Source organism: Poecilia reticulata, chromosome 5 (assembly GCF_904066995.2).
Source record: "Poecilia reticulata chromosome 5, P_reticulata-male-v2, whole genome shotgun sequence".
In the NCBI taxonomy this organism is placed as follows: Eukaryota; Metazoa; Chordata; class Actinopteri; order Cyprinodontiformes; family Poeciliidae; genus Poecilia; species Poecilia reticulata.
This window is the reverse complement of record NC_088834.1, coordinates 7,149,267-7,174,660: the sequence shown is the minus strand read 5'-3', so window position 1 is coordinate 7,174,660 and position 25,394 is coordinate 7,149,267. Positions and strand designations below refer to the sequence as shown.

The 25,394-nt window shown below is 38.5% G+C and overlaps 1 protein-coding gene across 7 annotated transcripts in view; it reads right to left on the bottom strand.

Annotated features, from left to right (window-relative positions):
• ephb2b (eph receptor B2b) overlaps nt 1-25,394 on the bottom strand; it is a 135,006-nt gene that overhangs the window by 27,663 nt on the left and 81,949 nt on the right. For all 7 annotated transcript variants that reach the window (XM_008409112.3, XM_008409113.3, XM_008409114.3 and 4 more), the window contains exons 4-5: nt 17,257-17,412; nt 14,722-15,057 (exon numbers count right to left, since the gene is read on the bottom strand). In XM_008409112.3, coding sequence (XP_008407334.2) covers nt 14,722-15,057; nt 17,257-17,412 — 492 coding nt within the window. The remainder of the gene's footprint in view (nt 1-14,721; nt 15,058-17,256; nt 17,413-25,394) is intronic.

The following is a 25,394-nucleotide window of genomic DNA, read 5'->3' as shown; positions in this document are numbered from 1 at the left end:
GTATTTACTTTAGTTTCTTTGTTTATTCTTGCATTGTGTTCTTCATTCATTTCCATTTAGTTTCATTTGATTAGTTTTATCTTCTCTTGGTTTATTGCTTTGTCCACTTTAGTTTCTTTCCTATTGCTAGATTTATTTTATCATTTATTGACGCTCACCATCAGTAATCTTTACTCATCACCTGCTGCGCCTCCTAATCGTCATGTGTTTCACATCATGTGTTGATTTTTTCACCGTTCAGCGTCAGATTCTCTGTTTTTATGCCATAATTCACATCTAGTTCGTCGCTCCGTTTTATGTCCCGCTTCTCCTGTTTCAGAGTTTTGCGCAATGTGCGCGTCTTTTAATTTTTTTTTTACCGCGTATGGTGCAGGGCGGTCGGGAAGCGTATCGATGGGGAAAAGGCAGACTGACATAAACCTTTTAAAACAACGGAAACAATATCTGCATTCTGATTATTGAAATTTAAAAGTGCTGTGTTGTTCTATCACCCCCGTTTCATACCGGACCACTTACAGCACCGTGTTAACGCTATAAAATGAACGCTCTCTATCGTGGTATCACCCATGGAGGGATTTCTTTATTTAAATGGGTTCATTTTTCAGAGGGATACAGAACCGCTACTCTAAATCATTGTTTCTTCTGCTGTGCCATCACAAATAATAAATTTTCCAAAAAATGAATCACCAATGAACTGACTTGAAGGAAGATGGACGAATCTCCAGCAGTAGCAAGCCATAAACAGGAAACAGGCCCTCCTGCCAGTAGGGCATGTGCACAGCGCATTGCAGGGTGTCAAATTACGCAGTTAAAACTCTGACCCGGGAGTGAATTTACAAAAGCGATCACCTGATGTCTTGAAAGGTCAGTCTCTCCCGTCACATGGTACTGATCATGTCCGGTCAGCAACTAAATATGTTGTTTACAAAGTGTGTTTTATAAAACCACGACATGCCCTATAGACCTTTAAATTTCATCAACTGTTTTTAAATAGCTATAAAACCAGAACATTTAGTGCAAAACTTGCACATGGGATTGTTTTCGAAGAATTAAAGACTCCTCTTGCGGACAAGCAAAAAAAGGAAAGTCACGTGTACAGGTTGTTTACCTGAACATCCGCTAAACAGGTGATTAGTTATGCGATTAGTGATCCCATGGGTAGGCTCATCAGGTGCCTAGCAGTCATGCTTTTGGATTTTGGGAGGAAGCCGGAGTACCCGGAGAGAACCCACGCATGCATGGGGAGAACATGCAAACTCCATGCAGTTACTACGAAGCCCAGGAGGTTAGCCAAGAGACCAACAGGAATAGCTATGGAGCATTGGAGTTCGGGCAGGAGACTGACAGGACTCGTTATGAAGCCCTGGAGAAGTGTATTGCATATTGCATTTTCAAAAGTGTAGTGGAGAAGTCTCCAACCACACGTCTGACTACAGGCTGCTGCTTCTGTGGCTGGTCTGAAACAGCCGCAAAACACATGATTAGTGATGTGATTAGTGATCCCATGGGTAGGATTGTCAGGTGCCTAACAGTCATGCTTTTGGACTTTGGGAGAAAGCCGGAGTACCCGGAGAGAACCCACGCATGCATGGGGAGAACATGCAAACTCCATGCAGTTACTACGAAGCCCTGGAGGTTAGCCGAGAGACCAACGGCACTAGCTACGAAGCGTTGGAGGTTGGGCAGGAAACCGACAGGACTCGCTACCAAGCCCTGCAGGTCAGACCGGAGACCAACAAGTCTTACTACGAGGCTCTGGAGGTCAGGCAGGAGACCGACAGGACGAGTCCTGGAGAAGCCCTGGAGAAGTGTAGTGCATATTGCGTTTTCAAAAGTATAGTGGAGAAGTCTCCGACCACACATCTGAATACAGGTTGCTGCTTCTGTGGCTGGTCTGAAACAGACATGCTGTATTCATGATGGCTAGACAAGACTTACTACTGGCAGCTATTTATGCTGCTTCTCTGTGTCCCTCAGCCTTTTCTCCAACTGTTCCACTTGAAGCTGCAGGTTTTTGTATATATTCTCAAAAATAGTGCCCTCCTTCTCCAAGGTGGTGTATTCTTGCTCTAAGGCGGTGTTTATTTCCTCCAAGTAAGTGTTTATTTGCTCCAACATGGTGCTTTTCTGCTCCAGATCGGCCTTTTCCTTCTCTAGGGCAGTGTTTTCCTGCTCCAGGGCAGTGTTTATCTGTTCCAAGACCGCGCTTTTCTGCTCCAGAGTGGTCTTTTCCTTCTCCATGGCAGTGTTGTCCTGCTCCAGGGCAGTGCTTTTCTGCTCCAAATCGGTCTTCTCCATCTCTAGGGCAGTGTTTTCCTGCTCCAGGGCAGTGTTTATCTGCTCCAACATGGTTCTTTTCTGCTGCAGAGTGGTCTTTTCCTTCTCTAGGGCAGTGTTTATCTGCTCCAACACGGTGCTTCTCTGCTCCAGAGTGGTCTTTTCCTTCTCTAGGGCAGTGTTTTCCTGCTCCAGGGCAGTGCTTTTCTGCTCCAAATCGGTCTTCTCCATCTCTAGGGCAGTGTTTTCCTGCTCCAGGGCAGTGTTTATCTGCTCCAACATGGTGCTTTTCTGCTGCAGAGTGGTCTTTTCCTTCTCTAGGGCAGTGTTTATCTGCTCCAACACGGTGCTTCTCTGCTCCAGAGTGGTCTTTTCCTTCTCCATGGCAGTGTTGTCCTGCTCCAGGGCAGTGTTTATCTGCTCCAACACCGTGCTTTTCTTCTCCAGAGCGGTCTTCTCTTTCTCTAGGGCAGTGTGTTCCTGCTCCAAGGCAGTGTTTATCTGCTCCAACACGGTGCTTTTCTGCTCCAGAGTGGTCTTCTCTTTCTCTAGGGCAGTGTTTTCTTGCTCCAGGGCAGTGTTTATCTGCTCCAAAATAGTGCTTTTCTGCTCCAAATCGGTCTTCTCCTTCTCTAGGGCAGTGTTTTCCTGCTCCAGGGCAGTGTTTATCTGCTCCAACACCGTGCTTTTCTTCTCCAGAGCGGTCTTCTCTTTCTCTAGGGCAGTGTTTTCCTGCTCCAAGGCAGTGTTTATCTGCTCCAACACGGTGCTTTTCTGCTCCAGAGTGGTCTTCTCTTTCTCTAGGGCAGTGTTTTCTTGCTCCAGGGCAGTGTTTATCTGCTCCAACATGGTGCTTTTCTTCTCCAGAGTTGTCTTCTCCTTCTCTAGGGCAGTATTTTCTTGCTCCAGGGCAGTGTTTTCTTGCTCCAGGGCAGTGTTTATCTGCTCCAACACAGTGCTTTTCTGCTCCAGAGCGGTCTTCTCCTTTTCTAGGGCAGTGTTTTCTTGCTCCAGTTCAGTGATTATCTTCACCAAGATGGCACTTTTCTGCTCCAGAACGGTGTTCTCCTTCTCTAGGGCAGTGTTATCCTGCTTCAGGGCAATGTTTTCCAGCTCCAGGGCAGTGTTTATCTTCAGCAAGATGGCGCTTTTCTCCTTCTCCAGCTTTTTATTTCTAATTTTAATCATGTTCATGTTTTCCTCATTTTCTTCCGTCAGAGTCTGTCTGTTGACGAACAACATGCTGACTTTTTTCAATATGTCAAACAACCACATACTGAGCTGACTCTGTAGATAAATCCAAAAACACAATCACTTAAGAGACAATACTTATGCTTACTCTGCGACTTCTGCAGTGGTAATGACCATAGAATTCAAGACTGCAGCCTTGTGACATCAATGCATCACTCTCTGTGACATCAATTTGTGTGATGTCACAAATTGATGTCACTACCTCAACAGAACTAGAAAACTGCTGAAGTTTGAATAAAAACAAACTTTACAGCTAAATGCAACTTGGCTTAGCTGATGGCCATTTCAGACAGTTAAACTGGTAATATATTAATTACCAAGGCTGTAATCCGCACTTGGGAGTCAGCGGCTCTTGAGGATAATGGCCTGGCACAGCAGGGTGCGAGGACCAACCCTCTTAAAAAAGACATGTTAAAAAATAACACAAAAATGTATTACCTTTAATGCACATTTTGTGTTCGTTTTAACACACAATGTGTTAAAATGTACAGAACATTATAACACACTGTATGCGTTAAATATTTCAACACATTTTTGTCTTGGTCAGGCACAGATTTTCTAACAACAGATTATATAATTCTTAATGACAGTTTCAAGTATTTTTTTTTTCTAAAATGGTTTTCAAATTTTTTTTGTATTTATAAAATGTTTAACTTCTAAAAAATGCCAAGTAAACATTTTTGTAAACCTTTACTGCCTACAAAGGTCTTCTGTAAACTTTAATCAATTTTAGCAATTCATATATCAAAATTATCAACTTTCTGTGCTATTTGTGCTTTTTTGTTATGTTTCCTTTCAACAATTTCTGGTTTTGTACTAATTTATGCTTATGCTAATTTATGCTATTTTCCACTTTTCAACTATTTCATGTTTTATACTAATTTCTGCTTTTGCTAATCTATACTATATGTTTTGCTATGTGTTACTATTGTACTTTTTCAAATATTTTAGAAATGCAACAATTTCTTCAAGTTGCCATCTGTCCCCGCAATAGCTGTTGATTGCAGTAAACCAATATTGTCATATTTAAGCTTTCATTTTTTGACAGAATGGACATCAGAAGTAATGACACCCCCTACCTCTTTTCTTTTTTGTTTATTCGCTTTCATTTTTCTTGTGCTGCCTGCACTTCTCTTGCTGAGGCGCTGTAATGCAGTGACAACGGTTCGCCACCAGTGGGCATATAGAGCACGGTGAGCAGCACTCCTGACTCAGCGAGCCAACGGCAATTAAGCGCAGCAACGGCTGGTCAGCGAAGGCGCTCACTGTCGCTCTCCTGTTTCAACAGTGTTCATCGAAATAAAAGATGAACACTTTTATTTCGAAAGTGTTCGAAATAAACCACACTGATTATTTTTTAAGTGTGCAACAATTGGAATAGATGTATGCATATAGATGGATGGATGGCTCATTTGATTGATTGATTGATTGATTGATTGATTGATTCCTACAAAGGTTAGCTCCAGCACCAGGGTCTTTCTTCTGCAATTAACAATTTGTTTGCTTAATGTGATTTCTCCTGCTCAATTTCATGTCTGCTTGTGTTTCTGATTTCTTTATGCTCCTTCCACTTTCTAGGATTTTTGTGCTTTCTTTCCTACTTCCTATGCCTTGTTCAGATCTTTTTTTCTAATGTATTTTTCTTCTAATGTATAACTTTTACTTTTCTCCTCTTTCAATTATTTCAGGTTTTATATCATTATTTTATATTTTACTACTGCTCTCCTTATGCATTGCTATGGCATGCCCCTAATAAAATATATTTTCCTTTAATGGGCTATGCTTTAAATGGGGAAAAATTAAAAAAATATAAGTCTTTTTTATAAAAATTGTGCTGAACATTTGCACACTGTCAGAAATGTCATCTTACATTACAGAAAAAAAGTCCTTTAGTAAGGGTAAAACAGCCATTTCAATTGGTAAAAGCATTCCAGGCAGAATAAAGCCACAATTTTGAATCCACAGATTTGCTGTGGTCTTTCAGTCTCTCTGGGCCGATTAAGACTGAACAGACAATATTCAAGTTGTCTGCTGCAGCCGTGTAGATTGAAGCCTTTCACGTGTACAGCATAGGGTCAGCGCTGCAGTTTAATCAGCAGGCAGCGTATCTGCATTTCAACAACTTCCAAATGGGCAAGAAGAAAATCTCCACAAACCACAGGTTGCATGTCAATATTATTCACAGTTGGAAAAGAAGTGTGGGCTGTGGTTGTCTTTTTTCCATTAAGACAAGGCTTTAGTGGTAGTTTAGATTTCACAATACTCTGGAAAGTAAAATAAATAGAAGTATTTTTGACCACAAATACTTCCACAGTAATAATGTGACCACAGACATATCATGTACTGCTCAAAAAAATAAAGGGAACACTTTAACATTTAAGTGAACACTGAAGTGTTCCCTTTATTTTTTGAGCAGTGTAGGGATATATATATCTCTACACTCTCTACACCGGATCTCTACACAGATATATATATATATATATATATATATATATATATATATATATATATATATATAATCTACTTATATATAAGTAGATTAGAAATGAAATGGCTCACCTTGAACTTTTCAACATTTTGTCAAGTTGTAGCTCCAAACTTTTATGTACTTTATTGGTATATCATGCAATAGGCCAGCACAAAGTAGTTGACAGTTGTGAAGTTGAAGAAAAAATATTTACTGATAAAAATCTGAAAACAGTGTAGGCATTTTCATTCAGGTTAAATGAAAAAGTCATTGGCTCTACACGCCAATACATTCTTATATCTAAACCAGTCCATTGTGGCTCTGGTCCTGCTGGACTCAAGTCTGTTCCAGCCTCTAGCATGTTTTCTTCCATTATTGTCTTGTATTTAGTGTGGTCTATCTTCTTACTAGCTCTGAGAAGCTTTGCTGTCCCAGAGAAGAATGAAAGGTATTTATTCTGACAATAGATTCTTCCACCTGAGTAGTGGATTTGTGTAGTTCCTCCAATGGATATCGTGACTGCTTCTCTGATTTATGTTCTCCTTTTCCAAACAGTATAGAATCTTAATACTTTCCACAACATTATCCCTGACATGTGCGGGGTGTGTTTTGGTCTTTATTTTGTTTTGTGTTCTTTTTTTTATTTTTTATTTTTTATCTAGGTTGAGTTTTAAAGGTTTAGTGGCTGCGAGACCAAAGGTTTGCTTGAAGCAATTTCTATCCTGGGGAATTTTGTCAATCTGCCCAGAGGGAAAGAATAAATATTCAGTATAAAGCATATGGACTAGATGTGAGAGATTTTTTTTAATGATCTATAGTTATAAATCATCTGTATATTGTGCAGCATAATATCCTGAATATTTGCAATTGCTAGCTACCTATGTGATTTTCTTGGCTTTCTGAGTAGGTGAGATAATCTGAGCTTTTGAACATTAAATCAGCACATTATGCATATGTACAAAAACACAGAATGATCACTTTTGCTGCTTGATAGAAAATAAAAAAAAATTGCCACTTTCAATCACATCAAAGGTTTTAGGCCTTCGAGAAAAACAGGCTCTTCTGCAACTTGGATTAACATTACATTTTTGATGCCAGTGTTTTTATACAAATGCATGCTCAGATACTAGGGGGAATCCTCCTGCCTAAATAACTGGATGACTATTTTGAGTTGACAAGTAGTCTTATAAAAATGATATGCGACATTTTAATCCAGCCGTCATTCTTGTTTTAGAAAGAAAAGCTGGTTTATTTATGTCTGTTTTTTTTTAAACCAATGTGCTGCAATGTTATTTTGATTAACAACAGTGACTTTTTGGTCCGACATTAAGGTCATCCAGTTCTATGCAGTGTGGGGCTGCTGCAATGAGCGTTGAACAACAGACAGGATTATAAAAGATCATCTATGCTTATAAAGGTCCCAACCCCAAATTACAGATAAAACCCTCAAGAGGATGATGGAAGTCGAGTTTTTATGATCTGCATCGTCTACGTGAGAAAATCTAGGCTACGCATAAAAAAAAAAAAAAAAGAGTTGCATTAGTACAGAGTTAGTGGGGGTGGGAGCTTATGTTCAGATGAAAAGACAGTTCCAAGACCGTTTCTGAGACAATAACAACTGTGTTTTGCATCAATCTTCAAAGAAATGTCAATGGAAATTTTAATGCGCTTGGCAAACTTAAAGGGGCGAGAAAGACGAGCAGTCCATGAGGAGAACTAAGAGAGAGAGGGCTGTCATTGAGCTTATCACAGATTTATTTGCTTAATTGATGAAAGTAACTATAAATTTTATAGAAAAGTTAATAAATTAAAAGCAGTGCTCTTTGAACCACTCTTGGATATAGCAAGTAAACAAATGACTACATTAAAGTAAATTCAGTTGTTTAGAAGTTTCAGGATGCGGTAAAAGCACTTAATGATAATTAATTGTGCATTTGTATTTACTCTCTTTTACTGCACACTAAGCTGAAAGATCGTGGCCTTTCAACCTTAATTAATAACCAAACAATGTGCATTTTCTACTTCTCTCTGTTGCACATGTACAGACCAGCAAATCTCTGTGTAATGTACTCACTGAAAGGGGAACAAAGCTCGCTAAATGATTTATAAATAACAGTAATTAGATAACTAATTTTGACGTTTTGTGGTCTAATTATCTTCCAGAAAGTCCTAATTAAATTCAGATTCCTTATACAAACTATAAAAAGAAATCTAAAGAATCTCTCTGTCAACCCCGCACGCCGCTTACAACATATTTAGTTTCTAAACATATCTTAATGTTTGTCAGCTGTAATATTTCTTTGTATATACGCTGCTCGGTATCATCATAAATTCTCTGCATGTGTGTTTGGCTGGCTGGATACCAAAGCAGCTTTACTCTAAAGGTTCTGTCAGTGCTGAGCTCCAGGTGCCTGCTGAGGCCTCCTGTCTGTCTGCAGGGCTGACCTACGCTGGCACTCACCATATGTGCCCTTCTCATCACCTTCTGTCACAGTCGTACTGAACAATGTATGTTGGCGATCCTCACCTGCCTCTCAGTCAGTCTCTTTATCATTTAGTCAACAGCTTTGACACTTTCAGATATTTTCAGCTCAACCTTGCTAAACATTTTGTGGGATTACTTTACAACAAGACCAGTCTAACTTCGTACTCTTCACTACTCTAAAGACAAACAAGCAAAATTCATCTTGTGCCATTGCTATGTTTAATATACCTGGTGTTATGAGGGCACAAAAGATGTATTATGCCAGATGCAGATTTCTTGATTGTCAATACTATATCTAGGATTTGCAAAGTTATATTTTGCAGATTTTCATTAGATAATATTATACAAATATACTGTGACTTGATTTTAGAGCTGTGGAAAAGAAATACATTTTTTATTTTTCAGCTGGTGTCGTGAACTATAAGTCAAAAGGATAGTGGACACATTTGGCTTTCTAGTAGCTATTTTGGCAGCTCCACCTGGCTTTACACCAGTGCTCCACTGAAGCAGAAAAGTCCCTGGTAGCCTGGTTACAGTGAACCTGAGCAATTTGAAGCATAATTAACTCATAAATCTTCCCTAGACCATATGAAAAGGCTGAACCTGATTACACCCCCCGTCCTCAGCATAATGTGAGGATCCACAATCAGCCAGCTAGTCTGATAAGAAACCAATTCAGGTTCTGTGCTTAATAATTTTAAATAGCAGCTCACCTTGAGCGAATGAAATGTCTAAACAAATATGTCCTCTGAAATTTAATATACAAAATCACCACAAAGAGCAAGACTGCGTGTGCAAAGATTGAATTTATCTTTTGAGCAAGGCTGAATTCACTCAAAGCACATTATATATATGTTGCCCTCAGGTAGTGGATGATCTCTATTCAGGGTCCTGAAATTGATGATATAGCAACTCTACAGACAGAAAAAATAATGATTCGTTGCCTTGACCATCAACGTGTCTTCGCAATCTTAGGTGTAAGCCTTGCCATTTATAGCAAACTCACTTCTTTAGTAAAATTACACACTAAATCACATGTGCCCACGAAGACAATTTCCACCCATGTTGTGTGTAGGCAGAGCTATGAATGTTGACAACTGCTAACAGCACTTACATGCATGGAGGATCTGACCTAGAATCATGCAATTGCTTCCATGTGTCTGGAACATTTAGAATAATTCAAATATGCAACGTGCCTCTTGATTGCTTCCCTAAATTGTCTATGTGTTAAGCTGTGACATCAGAAAAGGAAGCAACAAAAAAGTAATTGGAATGCTCCCAAAAGAAAATTTAGAATGATAGAGGTCCAATATTATCATTACAGTAATAGTTAATGAAATATATTTACCTTTATTAGATAATTCTGTATTGTTTTGACACAGTGAAAATACAGCAGCATTGACATGGCTTGAGTACTTCATCCCACAATCCTGCACTGCATCACTATCACTGACAGATTCCTAAACAACTACCACATGGTCAACCTCCTCACCTCCCCCTCCTGAAACACATACCCAAACAGCAGCAAGATGGAAAAAATAAGCATCAGTTATTATTATTGACCCAGTTTTACTTGTGGGACCAATACTGGGATGTTTAAAAATCAACAGCATTGGCTGATCTATAAAACATCACCTTATCAAGCAATAAGATGATTTCTTTAAGAGGTTAAGGCTCCCTGGAATATCAATAAAATAGTGCAAGTCTGACCTCATAATAGGTCAACCAATTCCCCAAGTTGAAATATGTTTTCTAAAGAAAAGCAAAAAGAAGGATTACGAGTAAAACAATGAAACAATTTCCAGAATACAGAGTTGGAACCAGGTTTAGATTCACTATACAAAAAGACAGAGCCTCTCTTTCTTAATGTCTGTAATACATGTTGACTAAATCTTGGGTCAGTTTAGATGACAAGAAAAAAAATGTACTTGCTAAATGCCAGAATATTGAGAGAGGCAATATTTGCCTTTATTTCATTTGGGGAAGTTCATATAATCATGTCAGGACTTTGCAAACTTCTTATAGATTAAAAGTACATATAACAATTTCTAGATGACTGAGGGTGTCACATTCATTTATTGAAACAATTATACACAAGTAATATAAGAATGTTCAGCTATCATTCTGAACATTCTCAGGAGATGCAATTTTATTTAGAGTGAAATGTTTTAATCATACCCATAACAAAAGTTAAAGGTCTTCTGAAGATGTTAAGGTGAAATTGCAAAGAGACATTATCCAGTAGAATGCTGTACTGACATGGGTCAGGAAGAAGCCATAACTCCAGCAGTTACAAAAAAGGAAAGAAAACTGTTTGCAAATGCACTTAGGGAAAAAAATACATAAATTATCCAGGATTGTCTGATGAAATTAAAATTAAAGTGTTTGGCCTTTACTACCATTGTTAAATCTGAAGAAAAACAGGAAGCTTAAAAGCCATTCCAACTGTGAAGGAGAGGATGGCAGTATCATGTTGTGTTGGGGTTTTATTGGCTGAGGGTCTGATTAAGTTCACAAAATAAATGCCAGTGTATGTAGATATCAGGCTCCGATTGCACTTGCAATACAAATAAAAGTAGGCACAATGAGTCAGGAGAAATGCGATCTTATTCTTAAAGGAAAAGGCTACTATTTTCTCAGTTTCTCATATTACCATAGCTATAAAGTGAATCATCCTAACCCCGTCCAGATTTGTTATGTATTCCTTGTGTCATCTTTACAAGGAAGAAGAAAATAAACAGTCAGTGGTAATTGTGTGGATGAAAATGTATTTTTGGTGCCAGAGGCCAGCAGAAAAAGGGCAGACAGGTGAGATGATAGGACGGCAACAGCAGCTCAGATAATTCATGGGAGCCGCAGTATGAGCAATACTGCCTTTTGAAAGCACAACACATTGAACCTTAAATAAGACAGCAACAGAAGACCAAGTTAGTATGCTAAACTTCATACTCCTGTCAGCTATGGACAGGAAACTGAGCTCACAATTCTCACAAGCTTACCAAAATAAGAACAAAAGGGGATAAACACTGTTTGTTCCAATAAGTATTTACTTCAAATTGTGGAGTCAGAATTTGGTCTAAACAACATCAAAGAATCTGTCTGCCTACTACCAGATGAGCATTGTAAAGCAACGACCTTCCTCAGTTAAACTGAAATCCTGGGAGAACTTATAAAAAAAAATGATACTAGCTATAATTGGAATTAAATTGGCAGAGTATTAACTTAAAACAGAGCACTAATACATGATGCACAAAGATGATACCAAATACTCTTTATTTTAGTGGCGATTATGGCCAAGACTGTTCATTTTGTTTCATTAATTACATAGATTTTAAAGCATTAAACATTTTTTAAAAGAAACTTTTTTTTGCATAACCTAAACAACAGATTAAAGTAATAAATATAGTTCAGCCCATATATGTATTTATTCGATCATTTAGCAGCAAAAATGGGTTTTTGGATTTAAAATGTTGCTCATTTTGTCAAAGTACAGTTTTTAATTACAATGTGATTAGTTATGATTAAATACAGACCCTGAAATTGCCTAAAAAAAAATTTAAGTTCCACCACGAGTGGAAATATTGTGAAATTATAAACGTAAGTGTTCCAAAACTACCTAATGTATGTCAGTTCTAAGACTTTATGTAATAAATCCCTGGAATAAAAAATGTAGACCTTCTTCCTTGTGTGTAGTGTCATATAATGCATGCATACCACATACTGCTAGAAATGTTTTATGAGAGACAAGTGTTAAATCACTGCACTCACCTGTCAAGCACATTTAACTTCATACTGATACCTCAAATAGACAGACACCACAGTCCATGACAAAAAGCATGAAGCTTTGAACTTCGTAAGACACCATAAGCTAGTTTATCGTCAGAAACAGAGTAGCAGTTTATAGACATTGCAATGCCAACATGGATGAGCAAACTGTGAGTCATATTTTAAGAAACAGCTAGGGACACATTTCAAGAGTCTGCCAAGTACAAGATGCAAGTTTTACCAAATTACTCATATGCTTATAAAAGAAATTTAAACACCTTCAGGGCAAGAATTTGCTTTGTGTGACATACAGTGTGTAATTAAGCACTATATTTTCAGAGGAAATCATGTCCTTCATTACAGAGGCACTGTCACCAACCACCCACAGAGGTCGGTTGAGCCTGGAGGTAAAGGAGTGGAGTGTGTTTGATTGGATGCAAAGTAGTAAGTTTCCCTTTTCCTACACACCAAAAAGTTATTGCTTAGCAGACAATTACCCAATCCATAACTGAGACATTTTTAATTCGCTCACCCACTTTACAAGGTTTGTCTGCTGTTGTGACAGGTTCATGGTCATAAGTAACAAGCTCCTAACATATTTATAAGAATGTCTAGAATTTTGAGACTCTTTTGTTGTTGTTTGTCTTAGCTAGAGAAATAGGACAGAATTGCCTGAGGTAATTAAGGATGACATGATGTTTATGTAACCTCCAAACCTCACAACCCAGAAGCAATTATTGTCTCCTGGTCCCCATGACCCCAGTCCTGTAGCATTTTGCATCGCAAAACCGCAATCCTGTGTCCTAAGAGTTAGCAGGGTACAGGGTGATGGGGGAGGTGGGAACACTGAGTGGGGGCGAGCAAGAGTTGAGTTCTTTTCACAGCTCGCTCTGACGGGAACTATTGCTGTCTAATATGGAGTGACGGGCACTTCAGTGGAGAGGGCGTAGAGCCCCCCAATTTCCGCCAGGTCCCCTCAGCAGGAGCAGCAGAGAAGCCAAGGGTTGGGGTGGCAGACTTATTGTGGCCTAGTGAGTTGGAGTGGGGCATGGGGCCTCATTACAACGCTTAACTGCACTCACAGGCCCTCATTAACCCACCACACCAGTGACTCAAATCAAAACAGACAAAAAAAAAAGAGGGTCAGTGCGTGAATAAAAGGTTCTATTCGAGCTGTAGCATTGTAACTGAGTGCGTTAAGGCATTTTTAAACAACCAGCCCCCAGTAAACATTGAATTCTAGAACAATGTGTCAATTTAAGTGTAAAAATGTCCTATGTAAATGACTTTCTTCAAGTAATTGTTAATTTCTTGTTAGACTGATTCTGTGCTGGCTTTTGATGGGGTTAATCAAAACCTAATAAAACTAAATAAAACCAGTTCACAATAATTCAGATAATTAATCTTTACTGATGAACACCCTATCTTTTTATCCAGTCTTCTTCTATCTAGGCATTCCCCTCAGCTGCATACAAATAGCCCTGGACAAATTTGCAAATTCAGTAAAATCAGCCCACTCAAAATGCCTATGGACAGACAGTAGACCAGTTATATGCATATACACTTATCAGCCACTTTATTATGTACACCTGATTAAGTGCTTGCTCACACATAGCACTGCACTGGATTGCTGCCATTTCAGTCAATAAAATGACAGCAATTCAAAGCATTAAGGAATGTGAAGATGACCAGCTAAATTTATTTATCCTGGGACTATCAGCCACAAACATTTCTTTCTTTCTTACACAGATTGGCCCCAGAAACTGAAAACATCCAGATAACAATGCAGTTTAAACTTGAAAACATGGAACCAACCTGCTTTGTATCAACAGTGCAGTGTTGCAATGCTATGGGAAACATTTTTTTAGCACACTTTCCATCAGTCTTCATAGCCATTGTACAACAATATTTGTTAACAAGTGGCTAGTGGTATCAGTTAAGGACTTGTTGATGCAAAACAGTCAATGCTTTGGTAATGTATTTTGATATTGAAATGCATACTAAAGACAAAGCCCAAAGCTGAACTGCACTGGCCAGTTACTCCTGCAAGAGATCACATCACTGTACCAACAGAGACATGTTTAAGTCTAACTCTTTAGTCAAGTGTTGTAGTTATTTAACACTATCAAGAGAGTAGACAGCTACTGGATAGCACTTAGCTCCCAGGTCTAAAGTACGTAGTGATGAGGTCACACATTGAAGACCAGCAGGCCATCACATTCTGTCCGTCACATCATCAGCAGTGCTCTGTTTCCCATTTTATAGCCCTTAATCTGCATACATCACCATAGAAAAGAGAAAAGAAGCAGACTTCGAGGGGGCTTTTGCACAACACATTATGTACATGTGGAGAAATACGTGTGATGAAAATTGTGCAGGGCATAAGCAATGGAAGAGTTACAGGAGTGGGGAAGAAAAGAGGAGAAAACCACATGGCGAAGGCAAAGCGCTGAAGAAGACAGATGGACCTACTTACCAGCCTGGTTAGTGGTAATGTTGACTGAGGCGTACTGAGGAGAGTAGGGGCTCTGATCTGACACCCCGTTGACAGCCTGCACCTCAAATGTGTACTGTGTGTGGGCCAACAGGTCACTAATGTACACCCGACTTTTTGTCAGGCCAAGCTGACGGGGTAAAAACTGAACATTGTCCCCACACCGGGTGCACCCTCCGCGGCCTCCGCCACAGCTCTTGCAGATGATGTTGTAGACTACATCCTCACGACCTCCGGAATCTCGAGGTGGCATCCAATCCAGCATCACAGAGGTTTCATTCACACTTGAGATCACAGTCTGTGGAGCTGAGGGGACAGCTAGAAAACAAGAAAGATTTATAGTCTCAACATTTAGTTAGGTAAATGTGCAGATGAAATAGCAAAGTATTTTGATCAAAATGCTGTGCATTGAATGTTGTGCACCAGATATAATTTTCCTCCCACTTCACAATTATGCATGGCTGTGTTGATGTACCACATTAATTCCCAACAAGATACAAGTAAGTAAATGTAAAAGTGTGAGAAACAGTGTATGAATAATTTTCAAGACACGGTATAGCATGCACTTTTATTTCATTGTAATTGCCTTTGTTATATTATTTAAAGGCAAATGAGCAAAGTCATGATGCTTAATTGGACCCTCTTATCCAAATACAGTATGTTCTCAAACACTGGATGTTCATCGAAATATTTCATAGTGGCTCAGGTTGGCCAGTTATTGTTCCCATTTATCTAATAAAATACATTAAAAATGAAACTTTCTGAGCACATATGTTCAGTTCCTATTTGGCATTATCAAACCCGAATCATGATCAACAAAAACAATTTTATTCAGCTTTTCAAATTTACTCTTTAAGAGTATTTTCATGCAGTTCAAATGGAAGACAAAGCTGTCTTTCCTATGTCTTTCAACAAAACTTTGTTCAAAGGCAGGGGGGTCTGACAAAGACTGGCAAAAGTCATGAAAAACTTATATAGAAAAAGAATGATTGTAGCTCACGTCAGTGCAACATTTTGGAAATCTGGAGGATGTGTTGTGCCCTTGACAGTGTGAAGGGTATAATTGCTATCTCTTCTTAGACAAACCCGTAACAGGAGGAGAGAAATTCCACCAGCTTGTCTGTATGGCCTCTTAGAGTTGACTGCATTCCAGGCTTGCAGTGCCTTTTCCCTTGAGATGCCCATTTACACTCTCATTTTCAAAGTTGATCTCCACTTTGTCAAGTGCTTTCCTAACATCTTTTTTTAACATCTTTTTTTTTTTTAAATGGAGAACAGCATAGCAGCTAAGAGAGACCTACACTTTTCTATTGAGACATTCTTAGCAGGGCGGAAACTTTCCACATGTTGCTGCGTGTTGAGTGGCAGGGCAAACAAACAAACAGTGAAAACTGTTTATCTTTTAAGGCCATGTGCACCTAATTATAGTGGACGTGTCCTCCAGGACTAACAAGATAAACAGTTCCACTCCGCCCACAACATCCTAAATCTGAATCGATCACTTTTTATTTAACCTCTTTTTAATTGGCTGCAATTAACAGATCTCTTGCACTGGAAGAAAGCCCACTGGAGTGCTCTTCTTGGAGTCTCTCTGAAACACAACTCCTCTTTGGCATCTCCTTCTGAGGGAGGAGGACTAGTATCCCTCGCATTAGCTGGCGGGCCTCTCTGATGGGCCTGTTTTCTTGCTTTAATCAGACCAGGCCCTGCTGCGCTTAATACGGGTGACGTGACGCTGCTGCTTTCTCATTCACAACAGCTGCTCAACTCCCAGACCCAGGCTTATGCAAATCTCCTTTGTTGGAGACCATCAAATCTTTTCCCTTCTCTCCCTTTTCAACAGGCTAAGAGGGAGTTTAAGGGAAAAAACACAACTGAAACACTGAAAGGTGCTTATTTTTCCTAACTCTCCCCTAGAGCACTAATTCTCCTTCCCTCCACACTCCTTTTCTTTCCGGATAAAATTCCTGGTTTCTTCTTTTATAGCCGTCTGTCCTTCATCCTTAACTCCCCCCTACCTCAGTGTTGCTTCGCTCTATCCATCCATCTGCCTTTTTCTTCTCCCATATCAGCGCTAGTCTCAAATTCTAATTCTGATTCAAACGGCTTCATTGGCATCACAAGGGAACGCTTCACCCCGGCTCATTCTCTGAGACTGACCCTTCACAAAGCTACGTGCCCTGGCCCACTAACCTCCAGTCTGGTTTGGAGTAGGGACTGTGTGATGTTGAGGGAGGGCAGCCGAGCCTTGTCTGCCAGGTCAGATCTGTGGACAGCCACACTTTGAGCATGTCAGCATTATGTTTGTGCGAGGGGCAGCTCTGACAGGGTTTCTCTGTTCAAAGCTGTGCAGATGACTATCATCCTTTCATCTCAGAAACTTCTACTTGCGGGTGAGAAATGTGCGTGTCAAAGACTTCATATCTGAAACTAAAGAATAACTGCTCATGTCTGGATAGTTTGTGGACATGACTTGAACGTTGAAAAACTATAATGAAAATGGAAACTCATACGTACTTGTGCATGGCATCTGCAGAGGATCAGAGTCAGTACGATAGTATCCATTGCGACAAATGCAGTTGATGGCGCCCTCACTTGTGGTACGGCTGTTGATGGGACACTGCATACAGGACTCATCGCCTTGAGTAGGCTTGAAAAATCCTGATGGACAGGCTGAAGACAGAGGACAAAAAGAAAAATTGTGTCATTCTTAATAAATCCATTTTTTTTTCACAAAAATAGAATACTGATGAAAATGCCAGGATAAATACTGTACAGTGAAAAATGGATGTTTACATATACTCTATAACAAAATTAAAACTGACATTAAAACTAAATTTTATGTGTTTATGTTAGCTGAAATGACTAACAAAAACATAACATTTATAATTGCTAAAGGTTAGAACGATGTGGACAATTCTTTCTTCTTTTTTTACTTCTTTTTTTTGAATTTTCAAGAAATTAAGAGCATCTGGGGAATCCCAGATCATGATGACATGGCTTTGTAAGCCTTTGATTAAGACCAATTTACAACATTTTAGTTAATTGGTTGCAGACCCATGGATGCATTTTAAGACAGATCTCAAACATGATGCTCGTGTGACATCATGAGAAAATCTAAATAAATCAAGCAGAATAACAAAAGAAGAATTCTGGACCCCTGAATGCCTTGTTCATCATTGGATTCAATTACCAGTTGTCTGAATGTGTTACACTCAACTTTTCAAACAATTATAAACAAACACAACAAAGGAATGTCCAGCCGTTATGCTGCTCAGGAAAGTAGCATCTGTGGTTCTGCGTTCCACAGATGAACATGTTTTGGCTTGCAACGTTAACATCAAACCCCGAACAAAAGCCAAAGAGCTTGTGAAAAAGCTGACTTAAGCTGGTAAGACAGTGTCATTATCCACAATGAACCAAGTCGTGTACAGACAGCACTAAAAGGCCACTCAGAGGAAAAAGCCATTACTCCAAAAGCAACATAAGAGCCATATTGCAATTTACAAATGCCATTAATTTCTTTATTGTCCCACATAGGGACTTTTGGTGAACAGCAGCAGTCAAAGACAGTAATGGCATAATCCACACATGTTAACACAATTACCACACCACATGCATTCTGGGAAAAAGGCGTACATTTTTGAAGACATGTCGTGTCTGATGAAACTAAACTAAATCCAATCTGTGAAGTATGGCGGTGGCAGTATAATGTTGTTAGAGCTAGCTGCAGGAGCAACTGATGCGCTTCCATAAATCATGAAGTAAGAATGACATATGGAAATATTGACAAAATCTCTCATCACTGAGCCATGAAGTTTAAAGCTTCAGATCAAATGGGTCTTCTAAATGGTAAATGATCCAAAGCTTAGTATCAACGCCGCAAGTTGACTCTTTGTAGACACATAAACATAAAAACATGTAAGTTTGCTTTGAATTATTCACGGTTGTCTGAGAAATATCCGAAGCATTCTGTTCCCACACAGGCACAGGCAGGGTAATCAAAACATACACCGCATACAGCATTAAATACTGTAATTATGTGTGTGGATGAGTCATCTCTTCTACATAGGTGGTTTTGTTTGAGTGTTGCCATAAGATTCAGTTGCTGTTGTGATAATATTGGCAGTAAAAAAAAAAAACTGCACTTTTGGTGAAATCTGTTTATCCTTCACTGGTTTAAAAAAGTAATAAAAAACTGACATTTGCACCTGCACCATGTCAAGAGCTTTTCTTGTAACTCGAGCCAAAAAGAAATCTATGGATTTGCTTCAGGTAATCTGGCTTCCACCTGCTCCACTGATGGAAAATGAAACATAGAGGTACTACTAAGACTGAGGTGTTGGAAGTACAGCAACTTGAAAAAAATTGCACATGGGACATTGTGCTTATCTGAAGTTAAAACCCCTTCAGGTATTTTGAAATACAGTTTCTTTTTCTTTGGCAGCTTTATAAAAAGTGGAATATTTTATGCAGCCAGATAAAAGGAGGACACGAGAAGGTGTTCTTATATACTGTTTGTCAATTCTTACATTTTACAACAACATACTAATATATAATTTTAATCTAAAATTTTCAAGATAATATTTATCTACATCCTCTTATTGATACTTGTACAACTTAAACACTATAACAACCATAACAGAAAATGTTATGGAACAAAATTTCTATATTTTGCATATTAAAGAAAATTGCAAATTTTTTTCATTCTCTAACTGTAAATGCAATTACATTTCAGACATAACATCTGGAGCATAAAAACACCAGTGAATGATACTAAACTACATTACCCACATAACATAGCATCAAAATACGTAAATGCATCCACACATTGCTTCTGAAGAATATCCGTGAAGAACAAAGATTGACAGTAAGTAAGGCTTCAGGCGGGACTCTAAGGCACAGTTTGGCAAACCTGATATGCAACGGTTATAGTAAGGAAAACAGTAAACCTGTCGATGGAAGCGTTTGAACATGCAGGGTGTGGGTACTTAACATGGAGCTCAAAAGTTAAATATTACAACATTGACACAGTTGGGCCCGGCCATCTGGCGCTGTGGCCCCTCAGTTTTTCTGAGTAACCCTGGCTCTTAAAGATTCAAAGAAAAAATATTTAAGTCATGGCTAAGCTATTAAAATACTACTACAAAGCTCATAAAATAGAAACATGTCAAGTTCTGAAAGATATGGATATTTTTTTTACCCTGTTAAAGAAAATTACAGCCATAAGTTTAAAATAATTAGAACGTATAATTATACAGTTTTTACACCAGCCCAATTTCTTCAGTTGTTACTAAAATGTCAGAATTTATTTTAATACTCTAATCTCCTCCCAAACTCATTTGTCTCTCATCTGTCAGTTGTATTTGGAGGAAGCTGAAATCGAACCTACAGCCTTCACAAGACAACTACTCTACCCAGAGTCACAGTCTGCCGTAATCCAGAACAGAATGCAAATTTCATAGCCACTATTTAAAATTCTGGGAAATACCCTATGAGCAGTCGTATTATTTAACATAACACAAGTCTAAACTGTGACAGTAAAATATTTTATTTGGACTTTTGCCTTATTTAAAACTCTGATATTACTAACACAATTGTAATAATCACATGTATAAGCTAATTCAAACAATTTGTAAATGATCATCCAACAGTAAATAAACTGAGGCAGTGTGGATGTAGAGAAGCTAACCTAATTTTCTAACATATGATTTCATCTAGTTATCCAAACTTAAAAGTTTATCTAAAAAGGCACATGTAACAATCTTAGTTAAATAGCAGAAGTGTCAACAGCAAAAGGTTACTCAAAATAAAATTCAAATAAAGTTAAAGATCTTTTCACAAAGTATTAGTGTTGACATGTTTTTCTTCTTCTATGATTGATGGAGAAAAAGGTTTGGGGGACTGAGAGAAACATGAGGCCTGGACATTCACACTGCCAGTCAACAGGGTCCATTAATGAGGCCCAGGCAACAGCTATGTGGGGAACTGGGATCAGACCAGTGAGGTCCATGAGAGAGTGGGGCTCCAAGGATCAACACCATAGTACACCGCATAAAGAGGGAGTTGGGGCGGGAGTGTAAACGAAAACAAAGACATAAGATGGAAGAAGTTGGGAAATTTTTCATCTAAAGAATTAAGTGAATTACTGAGTCTGTATTAAATTAATGTGTGGTACCAGCATGCAGACTATGCAAAACAAGACGAGCAATAACATTCAAATCTGGCTGTAGAGGAGACTGAATGAAAATAACTGACTATGCAGAGCCGCATGATGCCAGGCCACGACAGTGGTTGCATTTCTGTGGTTCCTGATGGATGACACACTAGTCCATAATTTAAATTTTCCCACTGAGATCCTAAACCAACAGACATTATTGTTTGTTCACTAAAGGCTGTAAAACTTTGTGTTAAAAATTACATGATTGTTCTCTTAACAAGACATTAAATTTTCTGGGACTGTTGGGTTTATTTTTTCAGATAGAAACAATTCCTCTATAAGACAACAGTAATTTAATGATTTGTGTATTTTTGCATATTTCTTTTAAGGTATTCTCAATAAAACTTACTTAATATATTACACAGCTTACAATGTTATGCATTATCAATATTAGGGGTTGCTCCAAAGTCAGCGATACAACGCAAGCGTCAGTCTAGCTGACACACGTTTGCCCTGGAAGAGTAAAAGCTGCAAATCAGTGACTCCATGCAGTCTGTATGCTTAAATAAAAAATTTACTGAAATGAAATGAATGAAACTGACTTTGAATCTGTCAATATAATTGGTTGGAATTGCCTTTCTTTGTAAAGTGCCTTAAGATAACGTGCTATTAATTGGTGATATGTAAAATGCATTTAATGTAGTTGAATTAAATAAACCAATCAACATCACCGCTTTCACTCAAAAAGACATCTGGGGACATCTATTGTAAAATATGAGTGTTATAGCTTACAGTATGTTTACCTTGGAGAACCAGACAGGTTGGACTTTCAGTCCAACTAAAACAAATGACTCAGCAGAAGCACACATAGAATTAGATGTGTTTACTTTTACAAACATTACAGTTTGATAACTCTTATCCATGTGGCAAAAGAGACTTGAACCAATGTAAAAAACAAACCAAACTTTTTTGTGAAGACCAAATGATCCACTTCAAGAGGACAATATTATATGCCTTGGCATTCCTCTGCGCTTTACCATGGTCGTTATTTTAGGGAGAAATTTGGGGAATTTCCATTTTATACTCGGATGACAGATTTAAAGAGTTGCACAGTTGGTTGGTGTCAGATGCAGAGCAGCGGAGACAGGGAGAGCTGTGATTAAAAATCAGATCCGGAGCTTTAATTCCCTACCTACCCGCCTGCCCAGACTGCTGCTGTTGAGCTGTTTGATCATCACGCTGGCAGGATTGCTCAACACGTGAGAACTAAAGGCAAAAATTATCTGGATGTTTCCTCTGACTAAAAATATCTTTCTGCTTATCAAAGTTAATTAGTGTCGGAATATTTACTGACAGCAGCCCCACTGTTGTTCCTGCTCTTTTCTCCAGTCTGCTAATAATATCATCAATAGCATCAATCAAAAGGAGGCCATGGGGTTTCTTTCTCTCCTTATCAGACTGCTAAAACAACTTTTAGACATAAGAGTGACAATAAAAAGTGGACAAAAAACAAGAAGAAAATACAAATAGTAAATCTTTAAAACAATTTATAAACACCTAAAACCCAGTTTAATGGTAGCTCAGTGGAAAGGGATTCAGGTCTAAGTCCTGAATAGTAAAAATAATAAAAATATCTGCCATCTGGGTGACTTAGTTTTATTTTTAGTATGGTCTAATCATTTAGGCGCTAAGTATTATATTACTTTAATTTAACACTACTTCTTTAAACTTCTATCCCCAGCCCCCCAACACACACATGGCCCAGCTGCTTATGTCTGCCAATGTTTATGACTGATAGTAATATATAGTCACATAAAAGCTTTAATTAGAGGTTTTTGCAAGACTCACTGAATAAATATAGGACTGAAGGAGCTGTAAGGTAAGTCACAGCACTAGGGTGCTAGTCAAGTTTTATAGCAGGTAATTTGCTGGTTGTTTCAAAGGTTTCCTGAACATTACAGTTGAAAAGATTTACAGCACATTAAAGGTACCTGCAGCAAAAAAACATCTGAATCCTCCAAAGCAGACGGGCCTGTGTGGATATTTATGTGTGAGGGAAGAGAAAAACAAGCCAATGCCAACGTGAACAGCCATGTTGGCTTCTTCATCCTATTTATGTGGTCCATCAGCCATCAAACACACAGAGAAATAGACATTTACAGCAAATATACAGAGAAAGATGAGGATTTGACATTCTCATTTAATTTAACAGATTTTCCCCCAACAAAGGGGAATGCTACTGAACAATCGGGAAAGCAACATAAAGCAATCCCATCCAAGGCTACACCTATTGTAGCAAAAAAGAGGAAGAGGAGAAAAAAAAAGCACCTTCTACCCGGCTTCCTTCCCACATCTCTCATCTACAGCACCAAACTGGGAAGCGCTTTGTCCCGCAGTCTGAAGAATCACAGCAACTGTAGGACGCTCTTCCGGCCCCCTCTTCCCTGTTCTTTCTTCTAAGGACACATTTCATCCTAACCGAAAGCGCTTTATTTAATGAACACACTCTTAGAGAAGAGAAAAGGGAGACAAAGACAGACAAGGTCTTTGTGCGTCTGTGTGTGTCTCCATGTGTGTGTCTGTGTGCGTCTGTGTGGTGTTTAAGGTGTGAAAGACAAAAGGCTGCAGGGGTAGGGAAAAAAGGGGGGAAAAATCAGAGGTGCTAGGTTTTGTGAGCACAGCAGGAAAAAGTGCTGAAAGCGGTGGAAATGGACGGCATCAGTGGGATTTAGTGGAGGGTATTTCCCTGTTTTCCCTATTTCCCCGAGAGACACACCGGCTTTCGTTGGCCTCTGTTGAGTCTGGGGCTGCATGTACAAATGATATAAATAATACTGGTCACACTATAAACATAGTCATGTGAAAGTAATAATACAAATACCAATCATGTTTTTGCTACAAAGTTCAGTGTATTTGATAGGCATATTTGTGATAAACCACAATAAAATAGCAGATATTTGTGAAGTTAAAAGAAATGTAAAAAAATAAAAATAAATAGAACGAGTAGGGTGTATACATTCTCCTGACAGACTTCAGTCCACTATTGTCCTTTATTCTCAGTAGAAATTAATTTATTGCATATGTCACAGGAAAAATTTCTCCCAAGGGAGATGAAAAAAAGAGTCTCGACAAGTTGCATAACTGCAAACCTTCCATGATATGTCAATACAACTAAAAGGAGAACATTTATCAGAGTAGCATAAAGACCCTCAGTAACTGTAGAGCAGGATATCCAAAGTGTGGCGCAAGGGCCATTTGCGGTCCCTGGGCTGACTTTGTGCAGCCCTTGACTGCAATTCAACATTTATGTAAACACTGGCCCACCGGTTGATGTCGATGGAGACATTCGTCTTTTAATTAGAGCCAAATAATTTCAGACAAATGATTGACTAAATATCATAGATTATTTTAAACAACGCTTTATGCATTCTCTTTTATTATCATAGTAATAATAATAAACGTTTATTTATTGACTTTTATTCCAAAGCAGACTCTGGCGTAACCAAACAATTACCTAACCGAACAATAGAAGAATGTTCTATTGTTCGGTTCTTATTGCTGAAAAGCATCAAAACATTTTCTTTCACACTTTTTAATTGAGTCCCAAAGAATTTGTAAACTGAGTGTGTTTTGATAAAGTACTCATGCAATACTCTATCACGATTATCAAGTCTTTGGATTTTCTTTTGTGTTTTATTCACTGTGGTCTGTTTTATGATCTACATGGTTTTCTATGTTCAGTTATTTTCTCTGGGTTCAATAGTATTTATGTTAGGATGCCGAACTAAGTTTAGTCTCTTGGTATATTCTTGTGCTCTGTTTCTTGTACATTTTAGTTTATTTTCTTAGATTATTGTCAGGCATTTTCCCTTTTGGTTTCAAGATCCTTTGAATTCTAGATCGGCTCGTCTTGTGTTAAACAGTCTTCTCACTCAGTTGTCCTGCTTTCTCCCTGCCATAGCTGAACCATATTTTCCCTGATTAGTTGATCAAGTTCTTTGTCATTTTTAACCCTTACCTCACTATTTAAGCTCCTGATTTTTCATTGTTCATTGCTGAATTCTTCCATGGCCTATAATGCTGTTCATGCTTCTTGTCCTTTACCTATTTTTTCCTTCATTAATGTCTCAATTCATATTAATCTAGAAGTTTTCTGTTCCTTTACGCCCCTTTTAAGTGATTGAAAAACATATTTCTTACAAAGAAATCTATTTAAAATATTGCATGCTTAGTTTTTGTGAGCCGAAAAAAAAAATCTATATTTTCTCATTTTACTTATTCATTGTTAAATTAGTTTTGGCTCATAGCTACTTCTACGTTGACCATTATGGCCCATTTGGGGAAAAAAAAGTTTGAACACCCACTGCTCTAGTGGACTTGCAAAGACCTTTCGCTCAGCTGGGAGAATCTTGTGACAGTACATTAACCCAGCACTCCATAAATCTGGCATTTATGACAGAGGGGCAAAACTGTTGAATGGTTAAAAGAAAACCAA